Source organism: Melopsittacus undulatus, chromosome 2 (genome assembly GCF_012275295.1).
Source record: "Melopsittacus undulatus isolate bMelUnd1 chromosome 2, bMelUnd1.mat.Z, whole genome shotgun sequence".
NCBI classification, from domain to species: domain Eukaryota; kingdom Metazoa; phylum Chordata; class Aves; order Psittaciformes; family Psittaculidae; genus Melopsittacus; species Melopsittacus undulatus.
In genome coordinates this window covers 935,292-955,194 of record NC_047528.1, presented here as the reverse complement: position 1 = coordinate 955,194, position 19,903 = coordinate 935,292, and the positions used below count along the sequence as shown (strand labels likewise).

The 19,903-nt window shown below is 57.3% G+C and overlaps 3 protein-coding genes across 4 annotated transcripts in view; 2 read left to right on the top strand and 1 right to left on the bottom strand.

Moving 5' to 3' along the window:
* The window catches only part of POLD3 (DNA polymerase delta 3, accessory subunit), a 32,526-nt gene extending 32,330 nt beyond the window's left edge, over nt 1-196 (bottom strand). For both annotated transcript variants that reach the window (XM_034060164.1, XM_034060165.1), the window contains exon 1: nt 103-196. In XM_034060164.1, coding sequence (XP_033916055.1) covers nt 103-162 — 60 coding nt within the window. In that variant the 5' untranslated portion in view covers nt 163-196. The remainder of the gene's footprint in view (nt 1-102) is intronic.
* Nucleotides 197-11,978: 11,782 nt separating this feature from the next.
* On the top strand, nt 11,979-14,228 carry LIPT2 (lipoyl(octanoyl) transferase 2). The gene is made up of 2 exons (XM_034072795.1): nt 11,979-12,411; nt 13,535-14,228. Exons 1-2 carry the CDS (start codon nt 11,979-11,981, stop codon nt 13,765-13,767), a joined length of 666 nt encoding a protein of 221 aa, XP_033928686.1. The 3' UTR covers nt 13,768-14,228.
* A 1,502-nt stretch (nt 14,229-15,730) lies between these two features.
* Nucleotides 15,731-17,799, top strand: KCNE3 (potassium voltage-gated channel subfamily E regulatory subunit 3). Its single transcript, XM_034074631.1, has 2 exons — nt 15,731-15,813; nt 17,082-17,799. The coding sequence occupies exons 1-2, from the start codon at nt 15,770-15,772 to the stop codon at nt 17,401-17,403; spliced, it is 366 nt and encodes a 121-aa protein (XP_033930522.1). The 5' UTR covers nt 15,731-15,769; the 3' UTR covers nt 17,404-17,799.
* The last annotated feature ends 2,104 nt before the right edge of the window (nt 17,800-19,903 follow it).

Genomic DNA, 19,903 nt, shown 5'->3' with positions numbered 1-19,903 from the left:
GCCTCCTGAGGGCACCCCCGCAACCAACGGCGGCAGGGGCCGGTCCTCCCGAGGGAGGGTTATGGTTAGGGTTATGGTTAGGTTATGGTTATGGTTACTCACGATGCGGTTCTGGTCGGTGACGAACTCATCGATGTTCTCCACATACAGCTCGTCCTCCATGGCGGCCAGGCTCCCGCGCGGCGCAGGCCCAAGGCCGCCTCCCCGCTGCCATGGCAACGGCGCGATGGCGCCTGCGCGGGGACAAAAAGCCGCGACGCAGCGGGCGGCGAAGCCGCTGGGTCCCTGTGCCCGGCGCTGGGTCCCTGCGCTCACCGCTGGGTCCCTGTGCTTACCGCTGGGTCCCTGTGCCCGTCGCTGGGTCCCTGTGCCCGTCGCTGGGTCCCTGTGCCCGTCGCTGGGTCCCTGTGCCCGGCGCTGCCCTGCGGTGCCCGCTCCCATACCCGTGGTCCCACATCATCCCCTGGTCCCAGATGCGGCTCCTTCACCTCACACAGTCGGGATGCTGTTTAGTTCATCCCTGTGCAAAGCTGGGGTACGGGACAGCCCTCGGGGTGCTGGCTGCCTGCTATTGCACACCTCAAACAGGGAATCAGTGCTTGCCTTGTGTTTAAGTCTGTTCCAACAGGCGTTTGCTCTTAGTCCCTTGTCTCCATGTACAAACACATCCCACTACACGTGTTCCATGAGTAAGGGCAGCTGAGGGCAAGGCTCTGCTACCTACGGGGCTGGTTGTCAGTGTTAGCATGAGCCAGGCTCCTTCAGGGATGCTGTTATCTCCTGTTCTGCTGAGCTGTACAGAATGGATGCTGTTGGGTTTCTTGCTTTTGACCCCAGGTTCCTTCTGAATCTGAAGGGGCAGAACTGAAGCGTATTTCCCCTCCTGTGCTTTCAGCTGAGCTGAAAAATGTGGTTTTAGGGTGAGAAATGGGTTCCTCCAATGAAGAGAGCACTGAAACGTTACCTTTATGAGCACTGGGTGTTTGACTGACTTTAAACTTCCTGGGTTTAAGTTAAAGGAGGGGAGATTCAGGCAAGAGTGAAGGAAGAAATACTTCCCTATGAAGGTGGTCAATGACTGCACAGGGAGCTGCAGGATGCTCATGGTCTGCAGTGAATGCTGCTTACTTCTGCACATTGAAGTGGTTGTCACAGCTACAGACTGCTCATTACCTTGAATGAGGAGCTGAAGACTGAACCCACCTTGTCTCCTTCCCCTGTATGGTGACCTGTGTAAATGATGTTTCCCTTGTAAATGATGTATTGGGTAGAGAAGAGATCCAGAGCAGCCCAAGGAGAAGGACTTGGGGTGATGGGCAATGAGAAACTGAACATGAGCCAGCTTCAGTGTGTGCTCACAGCCCAGAAAGCAACCGTATCCTGGGCTGCATCCAAAGGAGCATGAGCAGCAGGGCGAAGGAGGTGATCCTGCCCCTCTGCTCTGCTCTTGTGAGACCTCACCTGGAGCATTGTGTGCAGTTCTGGGGTCCTCAGCATAAGAAGGACATGGAACTGTTGGAACAAGTCCAGAGGAGGCCACGAGGATGCTCAGGGGCTGGAGCAGCTCCTGTATGGAGCCAGGCTGAGAACATTGGGGCTGTTGAGCCTGGAGAGGAGAAGCTGCATGGAGACCTCAGAGCAGCTTCCAGTGTCTGAAGGGGGCTGCAAGGATGCTGGAGAGGGGCTCTTCATCAGGGACTGCAGTGATAGGACAAGGGGTGATGGGTTCAGACTGAAACAGGGGAAGTTCAGGTTGGAGATAAGGCAGAAGCTGTTCCCTGGGAGGGTGCTGAGGCGCTGGCACAGGGTGCCCAGGGAGGTTGTGAATGCTCCATCCCTGGCAGTGTTCAAGGCCAGGTTGGACAGAGCCTTGGGTGCCATGGTTTAGTGTGAGGTGTCCCTGCCCATGGCAGGGGTTGGAATTGGATGATCTTAAGGTCCTTTCCAACTTAAACCATTCTGTGGTTCTATGATTCTATATTTCACAGCTACAATAAGGAGAAACGGGAACAAGAGGCATTATCACATTGTAGTGCATCCAACTGTGAGATGCTGAGGTGTATGGGATTTCTCTTGCACAACAGTAGGTACGGTGTATGAATCCTAACGCAGGATCCAAAAAGACTTTGGGATTATTCCCCTTGAAGGTCCAATAATGCTCTTTTGCATAGGATTTGCAGTACTCCCATCTGAGGCCCTAAAAGCAGCACATTACACGCACATTGAAGAAGCATTATCCCCATTTCAAAGAGGACAACACCAAAACAGAGTGAGGTTATGTGATTTGTCCAAGAAGCTTTCAATGCTCCCAGGTGTAAATCCCACGTATCCCAATTCCCAACCTTTTTCCCCCAGAGCACTACAAAGGATCCTTTCACAGATGCTTCATGGTGACCAAATGCTTTCTCCTTATGGGTACCCCCAGCCAAAACCATCAGCACCAGCAGGAACAGAGCCCGAGGCCTCCTCACAATGGTTGGTTCACAAGTGCTTTCCAAAAGCATGGAAAAGAATAGGCAGAGTCTCTGGAAATTCATTATAGACATGGAGCATCTGCCTTGGAGGAGCTGGAGTGAAAGGAGCTCTGTTGAGGATGAAGTAATGCCCTAGGAGATGGGATTTCCTTGAGCAGCCGGCAATGCTGAAGGGAGGGATGTGGAGATCCCAGTGTCAAAGCACAGGTAACAGTCATCTAGGACCTGGCACCCATTTCCCCCTATGGAGCTCTGCTCCAAGAGATGTCCCTGCCCATGGCAGGGGTTGGAACGAGATGAGCTTTAAGGTCCTTTCCAGCCCAACCCATTCCAGGATGATTCTATGATGAGCAAATCCATTAGAGGAATCTGAAGAGCCAGTTTTGGGAAAGGAATGAATCCCATCTGAGCAGAAAGGCAGGAAATGGAAGTCCAGAGACAGATACATCAGGGGATGCAGTGTCTGACCCCCCTCCTTGCTTCCAATAAGGTGAATTATGAATCACCATGGGGAATCAGTGGGATCACCTGTGTGATGGGCGAGTTATAGCTAAGGAAAGCAGAGAGGCAATGGCTCTTTCCTTAACCACACCAAAGGGAAAGGCATGAATGGCTTAGGGCCAAACACCATAAGAAAACCAGTGGGAATGAGGAGCATAGAATGATGTAGGTGGGAAAAGACCTTGAAGAGCACCGAGTCCAGCTGCAGACTTAACACAGTGTTTGCTTCTAGGATTGCAAGGGTCAGAATCAGGCACAGGGAAGCCATAGAATCATAGAATCATGTAATGGTTTGGGTTGAAGGGACCTTCAAGCTCATCCAGCTCCAACCCCTGCCACCTTCAACTAGAGCAGCTTGCTCCAAGCCCCATAAGGTCCATAAGCTAGAACAGAACTTGGTATGGCAGGAGACAGCTGCACTTGAGACAGATGTGTGTGTTTGCATGGCTTCATTGCATCTCCAATGGTCTTTTCCTATGTGCGTTCACAGTAAGAGTCTTGAGATGCTCACCGAGTGAGGCACCAATGATGCTGACAAGGGAAAGGTACCTAAGAAACTGCTGAGGTTGTCCCAGTGTGCTCGGGCTGCTCAGGGCACCCCTGGAGCATGGGCTCAGGTTGGGTCCTGCTGCACAGCAAAGCTGGGGCTGGGCTGGAGAGGGGCCAGAGAAGGGCCTCAAAGATGGTCCAAGGGCAGCAGTGAGGAAAGGCTGAGAGAGCTGAGACTGTTCAGTGGAGAAGAGAAGGCTCCGGGAGCCCTGATCCATGTGCCAGGAGGTAAAGGAGGCTGCAGAGGAGATGGAGACTCCCTTTGGACAAGGAGTCCATGGGAAAGCTGAGGGGTGATGGGCACAAGTTACTGCTGGGAGATTCCCACTGGATACAAGAGGAGAATCATTCCCAATGAGAACAAGCAGCCATTGGGATAATGTCCCAGGGCAGTGGTGACTCCCCAGTGTTGAAGATGGGGCTGCCCAGGGTGCTGAGCATCCAGTGTGGGTCATGCTGTGCCTGGAGAGCTTGGAGCAGATGATCCTTGAGGTCCCTTCAACCTGAGATTGCAGGATCCTATGATTCTATGGCAGATCAATACCTTCCCAAGCATCACAACACATCCCCCATGGTGAGTCACATCAGCAGCCGGCCTGTCTGCCTCCAGGTTATTAACTCACACACATCTCATGCTGAGCATGTCCTGGGGCTGTTTGCATGGGAAGATGGATGGAACAGCTCCCCTCTGGACTCCTGCTCCCGATGGCATTCATTCCAAGACAGTGTGCCTCAGCAAGGAGTATTTGATGGTTATTCAATAGGAGGATGGGCACAGGAGGAGCAGTGACAGAACAGCTTGTTTTCAAGCAGCTCTGCAGATGTGTTTCCTCAAGCAGACAGGCTATTAAAGGAGATAAATAAGGGTAACAGGGAGGAATGAAAATCCCTTGAAGAAGGATGATGGATAAAGCGGAGATGGGAACGAGCAGGAAAGCATCTCTGCAGACACAGGGTGATGCACAGCTACAGCATCCCAGGGACAAGCAGGAAAGGAGATACTGGGGGCAAAGTCAGCCTGACCATGTCACATAGGGTGTGTGGGGTGAGAAACAGGGATGCTCTTTCCCTGGTCCCTGTCTTATATCCAGATGGGAGAAAGATATCAGAGAATTTAAGGTACTGCTCCCATTGTAAGATCTGAGCCCTGAGAACAGGATGAAGATTACACAGCCATGGAATGGGTTGGGATGCAGGGACCTTAAAGCTCCTCCATTCCCAACCCCTGCCATGGGCAGGGACCCCTTCCACTGGAGCAGCTGCTCCAAGCCCCTGTGTCCAACCTGGCCTTGAACACTGCCAGGGATGGGGCAGCCACAGCTTCTCTGGGCACCCTGTGCCAGCGCCTCAGCACCCTCCCAGGGAACAGCTTCCTTATCTCCAACCTGAACTCCCCTGTTTCAGTCTGAACCCATCACCCCTTGTCCTGTCCCTACAGTTTCTCATGCAGAGTCCCCATCTCTCCTGCTGCAATTCCCTGTCTGCGGCAGCAGGTGACAGTTGGACCCCACGCTCCTGGCAGCGCTGGAGCTACAGTCTGGGTGATGGAGTTGGGAACAGCAGGAGACCCACAGTGCTCTTCACCTCATGCACACCAGAGCTGCTGCTGCTGATCCCTGCCTGCATCCCACCACCCATCACCTCCTCGCTGCCAGCATGAGGGTTGTGCGGCCACACTGTGAGCTAAGGCAGGAAAACCAGCTCAAGGGGAAGCAAACTGTTTCCTGTGCTATACTTAGGCTGGATGAGTCCCCCCATCAGTCTGGCACCGTCACCCGAAGATGCTGCTGAGGAGCTGCAGGATGTGGGTATGGTTGTGTCTGGCAGTGCTGTGGCAGTTGGAAGTGTTGATGGATCAGTAACGTGAATCATAGAATTACAGAATCATTGAAGGTGGAAAAGACCTTTAAGAGTATTGAGTGCAACTGTTAACCCAGCACCACCAAACCCAGCTCTAAACCGGGTCCCTCAGGACCACATCTACGTTTTAAACATCCCTTGCAGGGCCGGTGCCTGCAGCCCTGCCCTGGGCAGCCTGTTCCAATGCCTGAGCACCCTGTGGGGCAGGAATTGTTCCTCAGCTCCATCTAGACCTGCCCTGGTGCAGCTTGAGGCCGGTTCCTCTTGTCCCATCCCTTGTTCCTTGGCAGCAGAGCCCAGCCCCTCCTGGCTCCATCCTCCTGCAGGCACTTGGAGGGAGCCATCAGGTCCCCCCTGAGCCTTCTCTTCTCCATCTGAACCCCCCAGCTCCCTCAGCCCTTCCCCATCACCCTTGGGCTCCAGGCCCTGCTCCAGCTCCATTCCCTTCTCTGGCCCCGCTCCAGCCCCTCAAGGTCTCTCTTGCAGTGAGGGCCCAGAGCTGAGCACAGGATTCAGGTGCAGCCTCCCCAGTGCCCAGCACAGGGGCACAATCCCTGCCCTGGCCCTGCTGCCGCACTGGTGCTGATCCAGGCCAGGATGCTGGGGGCTGCCTGGGCACGAGCTGCTCATGTTCAGCTCCATCAATCAGCACCTCCAGATCCTGTTCCATGGGCAGTTTCCAGCCACAATTCCCCAAGCCTGGAGTGTTGCATGGGGCTGTTGTGACCCAAGTGCAGGATCCAGCACCTTGGTTTTCCCTGAGCCTCCTACAATTGCTGTTCCACATCAGCTTCACCTTATGGCTGGGATGGACCCACTCCCCTTCATCCCTACTTGCATAATGTGCACCTGCCCTTCTGAAACCACCTTATCTGATGCTGAAAGAGCAGAGCAAGGGGAATAATGACCAATCCCAAGCAAACATCACGGTTTGGGATGTGTGATCCCAGGAACAGCTCTGCTCTGCCCAGCCCCAATGGAGCCCCAGGGAAGGACCCTACTCGATGTGCTCACACAGCGATGCTCCATGCAGGAGCGCACCTCGCTCCATGGGAAACCCGAGCGGATCCGGACCCACTCTTGGATCCAGCAGCTTTCCCCCTGGCAAGGGCTGGGGAAGGAAGCTGTGGATGTTGAACAAGTGTCAAAGCAACCTCACGTGGCCCCATGCTCCATCCGCAGCCACAAGTGCATTACGCAGCTGGCACCAGGCTTGTTTTGCTCCAACAGGATCCTGCACATCCTCATCCTCTTCCTCCTCCGGGCACCCCCCAGGCTCCTGCTCTCTCCTGTTCATTCCCTGTGGTTATTCCTGCCTGTTCTCCTCCAGGTTCGATGTCTGTGTTGGCTTTAGGGACTGAGGGTGCTGGTCTCTGTGGATTGCTCCTCTTTATCTACTTTCTAAAGGCTCTTTGCACCTTCTGTGTTTTCCTCCTTCAGGTTTCCCATGTTGGGATTTCTGGAGCATTCCCTGATCCGCATGAATGTGCCTGGGAACTGTAAAATCACACTCATCACCCTCAGGGCACAGTGTGTGCACTGGTAATGGAGGCTGGTGATGGGAAGAATGACTTTATGCAAGCTGAGCATTCCTTTTCCATGGATAAAACACCCTGGGATCGGGTCTGATCTCACTCATACCTGGGCAGATGCACAAGGAGTGGGATGGGGACCTGGGGTGGCTGCACATTGTGTGTTCTTAGAGGCATGGCATAGAACCCCAGCCTGGGTTGGGGTGAAGCTCCATCACCTCCTGTCATATCCCAGCCTGGGTTGGGATGAAGCTCCATCACCTCCTGTCATATCCCAGCCTGGGTTGGGATGAAGCTCCATCACCTCCTGTCATATCCCAGCCTGGGTTGGGATGAAGCTCCATCACCTCCTGTCATATCCCAGCCTGGGTTGGGATGAAGCTCCATCACCTCCTGTCATATTCCAGCCTGGGGTGGGATGAAGCTCCATCATCCCACTGTCATATCCCGGCCTGGGGTGGGATGAAGCTCCATCATCCCACTGTCATGTCCCAGCCCGGGTTGGGATGAAGCTCCATCATCCCACTGTCATATCCCAGCCTGGGTTGGGATGAAGCTCCATCATCCCACTGTCATATCCCAGCCTGGGTTGGGATGAAGCTCCATCATCCCACTGTCATATCCCAGCCTGGGTTGGGATGAAGCTCCATCACCTCCTGTCATATCCCAGCCTGGGTTGGGATGAAGCTCCATCACCTCCTGTCATATCCCAGCCTGGGTTGGGATGAAGCTCCATCACCTCCTGTCATATCCCAGCCTGGGTTGGGATGAAGCTCCATCATCCCACTGTCATATCCCAGCCTAGCCAAAGTCAACAGGAACGTGGTCCTGGACCTCAGCAGAGCCAAGACGTTGCCCTTTGCATCCACCTGCATCCCTCCATGGGCTGTGATGCTTCCCTTTGCCAGGCACCTGTTTCACAGCCACCACCTTTGTCCTCCCCTTCCCTTCCTGCTGTTAAGCCCTGATTCACATCAAGCTTCCCAAGGGATGCTCCTGTGCCAGAGGAATGGGCTCTGACACCACAGCAGCGGCTCAGCCTTCAAGGGACTTGGTCCAGGTTTAAGGTTTAAGGTCCAGGTTTAAGGTACCCAAAGGAAACGCTGCTCCGGAGCAGCAGTTACCCCATGATGAAGGCAAAACCCCACTTGGAAAGCACTCAGAGCCCAACAGGAGGATAAAGCAGGAGCCATCCATGTCCCTTGCACCCAGACTTCCTGCCTGCGTCAAAAGCAGGATATGGATGGTGAATACCCCCTGATGCAGTCACGTTCATCCCTGCCCTGCTGCTGACGAGGATCCCGGAGCTATTACACATGAGCCCCCTCATCTTACGCAGGCAGAGCCAGGGAGAGCCAAACAGGAAGAGTTTGGCCTTTGATCTGCAGCAAGAAGTTGGTGCTTAATCATAATGAAGAGGAAATGGCTCAATACACACAATGATGGTGCAGGGCATGAGTGTCCTGCAAGGCAGGGACATGGAGCAGCCTCTCAAGGTGGGGATGCTCGGGTGCTGCTCCAACAGGACCTGATGGCTCCCTCCAAGTGCCTGCAGGAGGATGGAGCCAGGAGGGGCTGGGCTCTGCTCCCAAGGAACAAGGGATGGGACAAGAGGAACCGGCCTCAAGCTGCACCAGGGCAGGTTTAGATGGAGCTGAGGAACAATTCCTGCCCCACAGGGTGCTCAGGCATTGGAACAGGCTGCCCAGGGCAGGGCTGCAGGCACCGGCCCTGCAAGGGTTCACAGCCCGTGGAGACGAGGCCTCAGTGCCATGGGGCAGTGCTGGGAATGGTTGGACTGGATGAGCTTAAAGGGATTTTCCAACCTGGTTGATTCCATGATCCCCTGGTGAGGTTTATTGTGGGGTTTTCCCCGTTTATATTTCCCCCCAGGCTATATTTACATTGTAAGTCATTCTAGACCTTGGTTTTCATCAAGAGGACGGTTGAACAAAGGGAGGTGCCTTCCCTTCATGCAAATACCCACACAGACGTTATTGCTGTTATCAAACAACAGCCTGAATCACCTGCGGTGACAAAGGGTAGATCATAAAAACATGGGATGGGTTGGGATGAAGGGACCTTAAAGCTCCTCCAGCTCCAACCCCTGCCACAGGCAGGGACCCCTTCCACTGGAGCAGCTGCTCCAAGCCCCTGTGTCCAACCTGGCCTTGAGCACTGCCAGGGATGGGGCAGCCACAGCTTCTCTGGGCACCCTGTGCCAGCGCCTCAGCACCCTCCCAGGGAACAGCTTCTGCCTCAGAGCTCAGCTCAGTCTCCCCTCTCTTGGGCAGGTTCAAGCCATTCCCCTTGGCCTGGCCCTCCAGGCCCTACTAAAACGCCTCTCCCCATCTTTCTTGTCCATCCCTTTTAGGCACAGAAAGGCCACAATGTGGTCCCCAGGACTCCGAGGTGCAGTTTTGATAACCCCAAGCACAGTGGCTGCTCTATAAACTCAAACCACATTCATCCAGTCGGAAGCTGGCAGGACCTTGGCCTTGGGTTTGCTCAGGGTTTAATGGGTGACTCATTAGTGCTCTGCCCAGACCTGTGTGTTTTCTACACTGGGAATGAGCAGTGGGAGCCACAGGCTGGCAAACTGTGGCCCCATCAGTGCTTCAGCAGCACAATGACTTCAGTTACAGCCCATGCCCTGGGGATGCCAGCACAGAACAGCAGCTTCACCCCATGCTGAGCACCCCAACCCCACCAGGACACCGTGTCCCCATCCCCTGCCCTCCCTCTTGGTGCCCTGCATCCCACACCCTGCAGTGATGGGGCCCTATCTCTCCCCTACTGCAGCCCTGGGCCCTATCAGCCACCCCCAGGTCCCCAGTCTCAGCCCTCAGCCTTATCCCCCCTCCCCAGGCCCTGTTCCCTATCTCTGCACTGTCCCCAAGTGTGACCCCCATGTCCCAATTCCCTGTCCTCTACACCCCATCCCTGTACCTTGTCTCAGGCCATGCCCCATGCCCCAGCCCCAAACTATCATCCTCTATTCCCCTGTCCTCTGTCTCTGTCCCCATTCACCTTGCTTATCACCTCTCATCCATTCCTGTCCCTCTCCCCATCACTTGTGCCTGTCCCATATCCTCCATCTCTGTACCCTTGTCCCTTCTGATCTCTCCCCCCATCCCTGTCCCCTGTCCTCCATCCTTCATCCCCATCCACAGTCCCAATCCCCTATCTTCCCCTATCCCTGTCCCCATCCTCCATCTCTGAGCCCTCTGTCCTCTCCCCCCATGCCTGGCCCCTGCCTCCAACCTGTTCCCATCCCCTGTCCTCCTCTGTGCCTGTTCCCTGTCTCCATCTCTGTCTCCTCTCTCCCATCCCCCATGCCTGTTCCTCTCCCCCATTCCATCCCTTATGCCTGTCCTGTAACCTTCACCTCCATTCCCTTCTCTCATCCCCGTCCCCTATTCCCTTTTCTTTGTCTCCATCCCCTATATCCTCCCCTGTGCCTGTGCCTGTCATAGAATCACAGAATGGTTTAGGTTGGAAAGGACCTTAAGATCATCCAGTTCCAACCCCTGCCATGGGCAGGGACACCTCACATTAACCATGGCACCCAAGGCTCTGTCCAACCTGGCCTTGAACACTGCCAGGGATGGAGCATTCACAACCTCCCTGGGCAACCCATTCCAGTGCCTCAGCACCCTCACAGTAAAGAACTTCTTCCTTATATCCAATCTAAACTTCCCCTGTTTCAGTCTGAACCCATCACCCCTTGTCCTATCACTGCAGTCCCTGATGAAGAGCCCCTCTCCAGCATCCTTGGAGCCCCCTTCACACACTGGAAGCTGCTCTGAGGTCTCCACGCAGCTTCTCTTCTCCAGGCTCAACAGCCCCAATGTTCTCAGCCTGGCTCCATACAGGAGCTGCTCCAGCCCCTGAGCATCCTCGTGGCCTCCTCTGGACTTGCTCCAACAGCTCCATGTCCTTCTCATATTGGGGACCCCAGAACTGCACCCAGTGCTGCTCACACCCATCCCCTGTGCAATGGCCCCATTCCCCATGATGCACGGACAGACTCCACAACCAGTTCAAGCTGTAATGTAGGTATGGTTCCATTCAGCACTGAGGTGCATGGGGATAGCTCCTCCAAAGGATGCACACCTCAGGGGTGTTCTCCCTTTACATTTATCCTCTTAAGGTATACACAGACATGAGGTTGCTCAATCCGCCTGTACATATTGATTATCTATCCCCTCTTCGTATTCTAATGAGCCGGAAGGTCCTTTGCACCTGCGCAGTGCCCTTCTGGTCACGGGCAGCGGTCTCAGGATGAAGTAAATGAGTCTTCCTCTTAAACTTTACACCTTTTAACCTCCAGACCTGGCCTTAGGGTCTGGTTGGGCCCAGTCTGCCTCTCCCTGGCTTACCAGTAGAACCAATCATCTGCTCTTGTCCCCTGTCAGTAGAACTGGAATGGGTTGCCCAGGGAGGTTGTGAATGCTCCATCCCTGGCAGTGTTCAAGGCCAGGTTGGACAGAGCCTTGGGTGCCATGGTTTAGTGTGAGGTGTCCCTGCCCATGGCAGGGGTTGGAACTGGATGAGCTTAAGGTCCTTTCCGACCCAATCTATTCTATGATTCTATGATTAACTCGCATCTGCTTCTCCCCTCCAGCAGTGATCAATGCCATGGCCAGACAGCAATGGGAAGTACTTAGGACAGACAATACTTTAGTTTAAGCAAAGGAATTCCTTTAACCCCCTTGTACAATTTCTCTGTATTTCCCCCCTGTACATTGGTTACCCGTGTATCAATTCTATGATTAACTCGCATCTGCTTCTCCCCTCCAGCAGTGATGGCAATGGCAGGATTTGTTTCGCCCCCTCCAGCAGTGATCAATGCCATGGCCAGACGGCAATGGGAAGTACTTAGGACAGACAATACTTGTGTTTAAGCAGAGGAATCCCTTTAACCCCATATACAATTGCTCTGTATCCCCCCTATGCATTGGTTACCCCTATACCACCCGTGCCCCTCCCTCTCCCCCCCTCCTCCCTCCTCCCTCTCCCCCCCCTCCTCTCTCCCCCCCCCCTCCCATCATCCCCCGCGATGTCCGCGGTGCGTGTGCTGCGCCTGGGGCCGGTGCCGTACGCGCATGCGCTGCGGGTGCAGGAGCGCTGCGTGGCGGCGGCTCGGTCAGTCGCGGCCGAGAGCCTGGTGCTGAGCGAGCCGGTGGGGCCTGTGTATGCCTGGGGCCTGCGGGGCGCTCCGGGCCCGGCCGAGGCCGCGGGGCTGCGGGCCCGGGGAGCGGAGCTGCTGCCGGTGCGGAGAGGAGGGCACGTCACGTTCCACGGCCCCGGGCAGCTCTTGGCCTTCCCCGTGCTCCACCTGAGGCGCCGCCGCCTCCCGCTGCGCCGCTACGTGGGGGCCTTGGAGGAGCTGGGCCTCAGGCTCTGCCGCGGACTGGGCCTCGGGGAGGCCCGAGCGCTACCGCCGCCGTTCACCGGTGTCTGGGTGGGGGACTGCAAGATATGTGCTATAGGTGAGAGGAGGGGGGGGGGCGGGAGGGGAGGGGGGACGGAGGAACGGGAGGGGATGGGGAAACAGGAGGGGATGGGATGGTGGGGAACGGGAGGGGATGGGGGGAGGAACGGGAGAGGAGGGGGGGGGAACGGGACGGGAGGGGGGGGAACGGGAAGGGATGGGGGAACGGGAGGGGAGGGGGGGAACGGGGGGGGGGAATGGGAGGGGAGAGGGGGAACGGGAGGGGAGGGGGGGGAACGGGAGAGGAGGGGGCGGAACGGGAGGGGAGAGGGGGGAAACGGGAGGGGATGGGATGGGGAGGAAACGAGAGGGGATGGGATGGGGGGCAACGGGAGGGGATGGAGTTCGGGGGGGACAACGGGATGGGATGGGGGGGGAACGGGAGGGGATGGGGGCGGGAATGGGAAGGGATGGGGTTGGGGGTGAAACGGGTACCGGGGGTGCGAACTGGGAAGGGGAGGCACCGGGGCAGGGCTGTGCCGGGGATGGGATTTACTGGGAGGGAAGCATGGAGCGAGGGGGGAGCAGCGGAGCAGAGGGCAGCGATGGGGGGGGGGGTGGTACCGGGGAGGGGTTCCGGGGGGGAATGCACTGGGGGTCTGTGCACTGGGAAGAGGCTGTACCGGAGGGGGGTGCACTGGGGAGGGTGCACTTTGGGGTGGGGGGTGTGCACCGGGGGTGGAGTACTGGGGAGAGGGGTATGGGGGGGGGGGTGAGCAGCAGGGGGGGTCTGCAGGAAAAGGGGGGGTTATAGCAAGGGTGATGCACTGGGGAGGGGTGTATGGGGGTGAGTGTAGAGGGGAAAGGGGGTTATACCAGAGGGGGTGTGCTGGGGGGTGCTCCCGAGGGTATGTATTGGGGATGGGGGGGGTGTTTTGGGTGGGAGGTACACTGGGGGTGTGCTATGGGGGAAGCAGGCACTGAGGGGTATGCACTGGGGGGGGGGCAGCCCAACCAGAGGCACCCCAAAGCAGGGCCCAGCACCCTGCATCCCAGGGCTGGGTGCCTGCAGCCTGGTCCCCCCCCTTCCATTCCCATGTCCCTCTCCCTGCTCCCCACAGCCCCCTTCATGGTGTGCCCCTGCAGTGGGTGCTGATGGGGGGGTGCTTCGGTCCGGGCAGGGGTGCACTGCGGCAGCCACATCACATCGCACGGGCTGGCACTGAACTGCTGCACCGACCTCAGCTGGTTCGAGCACATCGTGCCCTGCGGGCTGGAGGGGAAAGGGGTCACCTCACTGAGCCAGGAGCTGGGCCGGCACATCCCTGTGGAGCACGTCCTTGAGCCCTTCCTTGACTGCTTCAGAGAGGTCTTTGACTGCACCTTGGTCTTTTCGGAGGAGCCTGGGGACTAAAGAGAGCTGCAGTGGGAGCTGTGGTGAACCTGTGTGTCCTGGCATGAAGCAATGGTGATGGAGCCACTTGGGGTGTTACTGCAAAGTGCCTTTGCCTGCGGTGGTGCGGAGAGGATCAGGCTGTTGCTTGAACATCCAAACGTCCATGGATTGAGAGCTCCATGGGTACCACATCCCTGCTGCACCCTGGGGAGATGCTCAAATCATCATAGAATAGTTAGGATTGGAAAGGACCTCAGGATCATCCAGCTCCAATCCCCCTGCCGTGGGCAGGGACACCTCACACTAAACCATATCTATAGGTGCTTTTGTGGGTTTATCTCTGCCTCTTTTCTCCTAAATATCCCAGATTTAGGTGAACGCTCACACCCCCTATGGATGAGAAGAAAGGGGTTGAGCATCCTTCCCTCGCCACTGCGGAAAGAGGCAGATTTTCTATAAAGAGACTTTCTGGGAACTTCGTTTCTGATCTTTTGCTCATTTCTTTTCCTCAGGACTTAGTGAATAACAGCCTTGCTCTGCACCCAGAGAAACCCTCACATGGCAAAGAAAGGTCCTCGCTGTGGTGTTGGGTGGCTGGAAAATCACAGAATCATGGAATGGGTTGGGAGGAAGGGACCTTAAAGCTCCTCCATTCCCAACCCCTGCCATGGGCAGGGACCCCTTCCATAGAGCAGCTGCTCCAAGCCCCTGTGTCCAACCTGGCCTTGAACACTGCCAGGGATGGGGCAGCCACAGCTTCTCTGGGCACCCTGTGCCAGCGCCTCAGCACCCTCCCAGGGAACAGCTTCTGCCTCAGAGCTCAGCTCAGTCTCCCCTCTCTTGGGCAGGTTCAAGCCATTCCCCTTGGCCTGGCCCTCCAGGCCCTTGTCCCAAGCCCCTCTCCAGCTCTCCTATAGCCCTTTTAGGTGCCTTGAAGAACAATCGCTGATAAGAGGCTGTGAATGGTGATTAAAAACCACTGGAGTGATGCTGATGTGGTGGGGAAGCAGGAAGAGGAGGGGAAGGGGTTGGGATACCCAGGGAGAGGAGCTGTGGCCATCACAGATCCTGTGGGACCAACCACACAGCATGGAATTGAGCCTGGGCGATGGGGACTGGCTCCTGCTGGGTCCATGGTATTGTCACCTCCGAAATCACTTCTCCAACCACAGCATCCATGTGGGCTCATGGTGATGGGATGCAGCATCCCAGGGCTGTGATGGCACCGAGGTCCTGCCCATCAATGCAAACCTATCAATAGACACAGAAACTGGTTTAATCAGTGGGTTTTTGAAGGGGTAAGAAGCCAACATGGGATGGAGCTTTCCAGAGCTGCCTGCTGCCCCTTGGGGATGCTCACAGCTCTCCCGGTGCATGGGCAGGAGGGTCTGGGCTCCCCAGAGCCTTCTCCCTGCTGGTATATGGCACAACCATGACCCATCCCAAGTCTCTGCATGTGTCCGAGACGGGAGGGAGGGAAAACGGCAAAGTCCCAGCACCCTGCTCAGAACCAGACCTGACCCCACCTGCAGCCCCTTTCTCACCTGTTCTGGGTCCTTTCTGCCCCACAAGCTTTGGGGTTCCTGTGCTGCTGCACACACTGAGGGATCCCCAGGAGCCACCCATGGGTGCCCGAAGCCTCCAGAGGGTTCGGGTGGGCAGATGGGAGGTAGCAGAGGGGCAATTCTAACCCTAACCCCAGGAGCCACCCGTGGGTGCCCGCAGCCTCCAGAGGGTTCGGGTGTGCAGCTGGGGGGTAGCGGAGGGGCAATTCTAACCCTAACCCCAGGAGCCACAGATGGGGGCCCGCAGCCTCCAGAGGGTTCGGGTGTGCAGCTGGGGAGTAGCAGAGGGGCAATTCCCGTTGCATGGAGCCGGCAATGGAGCCAGGCCGGAGGAGGAGCGGCCGTGGGGCGGGGGGAAGCGGCGGCTGCGGCTCTCCCGGCCCCGGGCAGGTGGCTCTGCCCCGGGAAGGGGAGGAGGCAGCGCGGAGCTCCCCGCCCGGGCCGCGGCCGCCGCGATGCCCCAGTGCCGGGGGCAGCAGCGCAGGCGGAGGAGGCTCCGGTGAGTGCGAGCCCCCCCCTCCCATCCATGGTCCTTTACCCCCTTTATCTGCCCTAAAGCCCCTAATTCAGCCGTCTCCTGCTTCAAACGTGGCCCCGAGCCCTTCCCCGTGGCCTCGTGGCTGCTCAGCCCCTTCCTCCTCCTCACTGCTGGGGTCTCATCCGCGGAGGTGCAGCACGGGTTTGGGGTCACCCTTTCATGGGAAGGGTGCGCATGGGGTAGAGCTGCTGGTGCTGCCTGCATGGGGTGCTCCGGAGCAGGGGGTGGCCACCCCGCAGTGACTTCCGTGTCCCAAAGGGGGGCACATATGGGGGACCATGTCCCTGTGTCCCATCTGTGCCTGCTCTAAAGCCCCAGCAAGGTGTGAAGGTGCTTAAGGGTGCACAGGGCATGTGGGGGTCCGGGGTGGGCTGGCAGAGGGGCACCGTGTGTCTGTGGGGTTTGGGGGGTGCTGTGATGCATGGGGAGGGAAATCCTGGGGTGGGTTTTGGTCAGCGACCCCTTGGGATGGATCCAGAGGGATGCATGGGGTGCTGGGCCCCCTGCCAGTGCCATTGCAGCTCCTTGCCCTAGGTTACTTAGCCTGGAGTGGGGTGGATGCATGGCAGGATCCATCCTGGAGCTGCTACTGACAATGGGGCACCAGGAAGATCTGGCACCTGGGTGCAGGACATCAGTGCATGGCTCTAGGGAAAGCAGGCTGTGAACCCAACCATCCTGGCCCCTGGGACATCTGTGTCCACTCTCCTCAGCCCCAGGGGGGAGATGGGGGAAGCCCTGAAGCTCCAGGGGCTTCATCCCCTCTATGGAAGGGGGCTGCCATGAACACAAAGGGTTTGGGTGCCCCACTCCTACCCTTGCCGTGAGGCAGAGGAGATGCTTTGAGGGTGTGGAGAGGGGCTCTTCATCAGGGGCTGTGGGGACAGGACAGGGGTGATGGGTTCAGACTGAAACAGGGGAAGTTCAGGTTGGAGATAAGGCAGAAGCTGTTCCCTGGGAGGGTGCTGAGGCACTGGCACAGGGTGCCCAGAGAAGCTGTGGCTGCCCCATCCCTGGCAGTGCTCAAGGCCAGGTTGGACACAGGGGCTTGGAGCAGCTGCTCCAGTGGAAGGGGTCCCTGCCCGTGGCAGGGCTTGGAGCTGGATGAGTTTTAAGATGCCTCCAACCCAATCCTCTGGGATTTTGTGACTCAAGGACCATTTTGGGGCCATGGTTGGGTCCCGTGGGACACCCCAGCATCATCCCAAGCTGATCCTTCCCTCCCACAGCGCAGAGGAGGCCATGGAGGAGCACAACCAGACAGAGACCTGGCACCGGAGCCTGCAGGCAGTGCTGGATGCCTTGAACCAGACCCTCCACAGGATCCCTCTGTGCACCTCTGACCATGCTGCCAGTGCCGCTGTCACACACAGCAGCAGCAGCATCCGGCCTGGCCGCGATGACAACGCCTTCCTCTACATCCTCTTCGTCATGACCCTCTTCGCTGTCACCGTGGGCAGCCTCATCCTGGGCTACACCCGCTCCCGCAAGGTGGAGAAGCGCAGCGACCCCTACCACGTCTACATCAAGAACAGGGTCTCCATGATCTGAGCCCATCCGTGGCACCTTCTCCCCCCTGGAGCTGGGGGATTTGGGGTCACGTCGCTGCTGAGCATCCTGCTCCTTGTGGGAGCGGTTGGGAAACCTGCCCAATGTCCCCATGGAGGTGCTTAGGACCCATGGGGAGGTCCTGCTCCTGCAGACCCACCTTGGCTCAGCCCCAGGGGGTGGCAGGAGCAGAAGCAGCTCCTTGCCCACCATGGCCTCCCAAGGGTGGCAGGGGTCTCCAAGGAGATGAACTCACCATCTCCCTGCTCACGTCTGCTGGTGTTGGGCTCCGTGGGCTCCCAGCAGCTTCCTGACTCGGGCCAGTGGTTGTCTTGGTGCTAAAACCCTGTAATAGTTGAACCCTGCGTTTCTGGTGGGGAATTAAAGGAGGTGGATGTCTCCTGTGGGGTCACGTTTGCTTCTTCTCTGAGCACAGTCAGTGTTGGGGGCAATCCATGGTGCACCCATCCATGCTGAGGTGGCTTCGAGGGCAACCCCTTGGTGGCATCACAGCCCCGGAGATGGGGCAAATCCCCACGCAGCATCCCAGTCCCTATCCTAGGACATGAGACTTCTTCCCTGCTGCCATCCAGGGAGCATCACTCCCTCCATGGGCACACACTGTGAGCATGGCCCGAGCCTGGCTGGATGCATCCGGCTCCACATGTCCCCAAAGGTCTCTCCAGGCTCCGGACGGTGATGCCTGAGTTTTTCCTGCTTCCTTCCTGCTGTCGGCTGTAGCTTTGGCCTTTTGTACCGCAGGTCCCAAATGTGTTTTCCACGGGCTGAGGGCACAGAGGTGGACAGGAAGGGGATGTTCTCGGGTCCTGCTTTGGCTCCTTGGATTTGGCTCCGCTATGAAGCTGCCCAGGTTCGGGATTGACCCATGGAGTGGGTCCAAGACATGTCCCCATCCTTGAGAAGAGCAGCGGTGACCCAGTCCCTCGCTTGTCTTGCCCTGTAATAATGACATAATGAATGTCTTTAATTGCAGTTGATTATCTGGCCCACGGGGCCCTTTCCGCCTGCACTCAAAGGTTAAACCCGGCTGTGATGCCCCAGCCCAGTGACACCAGACCCCGATGCACAGCACAACACTGGGTGTGAGCGAGCGCCATGGGGCACGGCTGCAGCCTTGGCACCGGAGGAGCTCAGTGACCAGTTCCTGGTTTCCTATGGGCCTTACCTCGGGCCCAACCCCAGAATCAGAGGGGTTCGGGGGTGCCCAATATGGGGCTGAGCCCGTTGTGGTTTCTCAACAGGCATGAGGTGCCAAAGGAGGGGGCACAGGGACAAACACCAGCGCTTCCCCAGGCACCCGGCCCAAGTGGGAGGTATCTCAGGAGGCTTCCTTGTGTTTGCCCTGCAGCTGCAGGGCTGGGAAAGGAAAATAAACCATTTATCTGCAAATAAAGCAGGGGAACGGGGCCAGGCCAAGGTGGCAGCACCCGTGTGGTGTGAGCACACACCATGCATCGGTGTTCCCCACCTCTGTGGTGTTGAGTCTCCTCTGACTGCAGCTGCTGCGGTGGGATGAGCTGCAGATGGGGTCCCTGTGATGGGATGGGGGAGTGTGGTACCCAACCCCCCCTGGTGATGTGGGTTTTGTGCTTCTCCTGATGGTTACCGACCCACATCAGATAGATCTGGTGACAACAAGCTTCTGGTGCTGTGACCTGTGGGACAGCCCTGTAACTGGGTGATAAATCATAGATATTAAGAAGAAAATGCTGCTTTTCCCTAATCCAGAAGAACCTAAAGAGGAAAATCCCTCACAGGACACAGCTCCTGCAGTGACCATTATCCACCCCATTGCTGACCCATCGCAGCTCCTCCTGTCCATGGCCACAGTTAAACTCCCACCAGACTCCTGCAGCAGGGCTGGGGGATGCTCTGGGTGCCCCCATCGTGGGGCCTCAGGCTGGATGTCACCAGGCTGGGTGAGATGATGCCAGTGCCACCTTGTGGCAGCTGTGCCATGGGCTCCTGCTCCTTCATTGGGGCACCCTGGCACCCCTGGGGTGCCCATGGGACCCATGGCTTCAGGCTGGTTGGGTGTCCCCATGGGCCCATGTCTCTGGGTCAGCTTGACAAGCTGATCTGCAGCATGGACTTGCCCTGGGCTGATAGGGATGCTCAAAGGGGTACAGAAACGGGGATATGGGGGAAAGAACAGATTTGGGAGCCTTCTGAGATGGGTTTGGCTTCAGCTGCCAGAGGATAGAATCCACAACTAAGTCAGTGTTCATCCCAGAGCTCAGAGATTCCTTGTCAAAGCCTATGGGGCTCTGGTTTTACTCCTTGTATTGCAGCCCCTGGAGCAGATGATTCCTGGGTAATGTTCCTGTAGTTACAGCAAGGAAGAGGAAGGAAGAGCTGGGGAAGTGCTGGGCTTGTCTGAATCCCTGAACCCACCCGTGCAAATCACAGCTGATGGCATTTGGGGTTTGAGCAATGCAGGTAGAAAGAAAAGAAGAGGGCTCATGGGAGGCTGGTCTGTTTA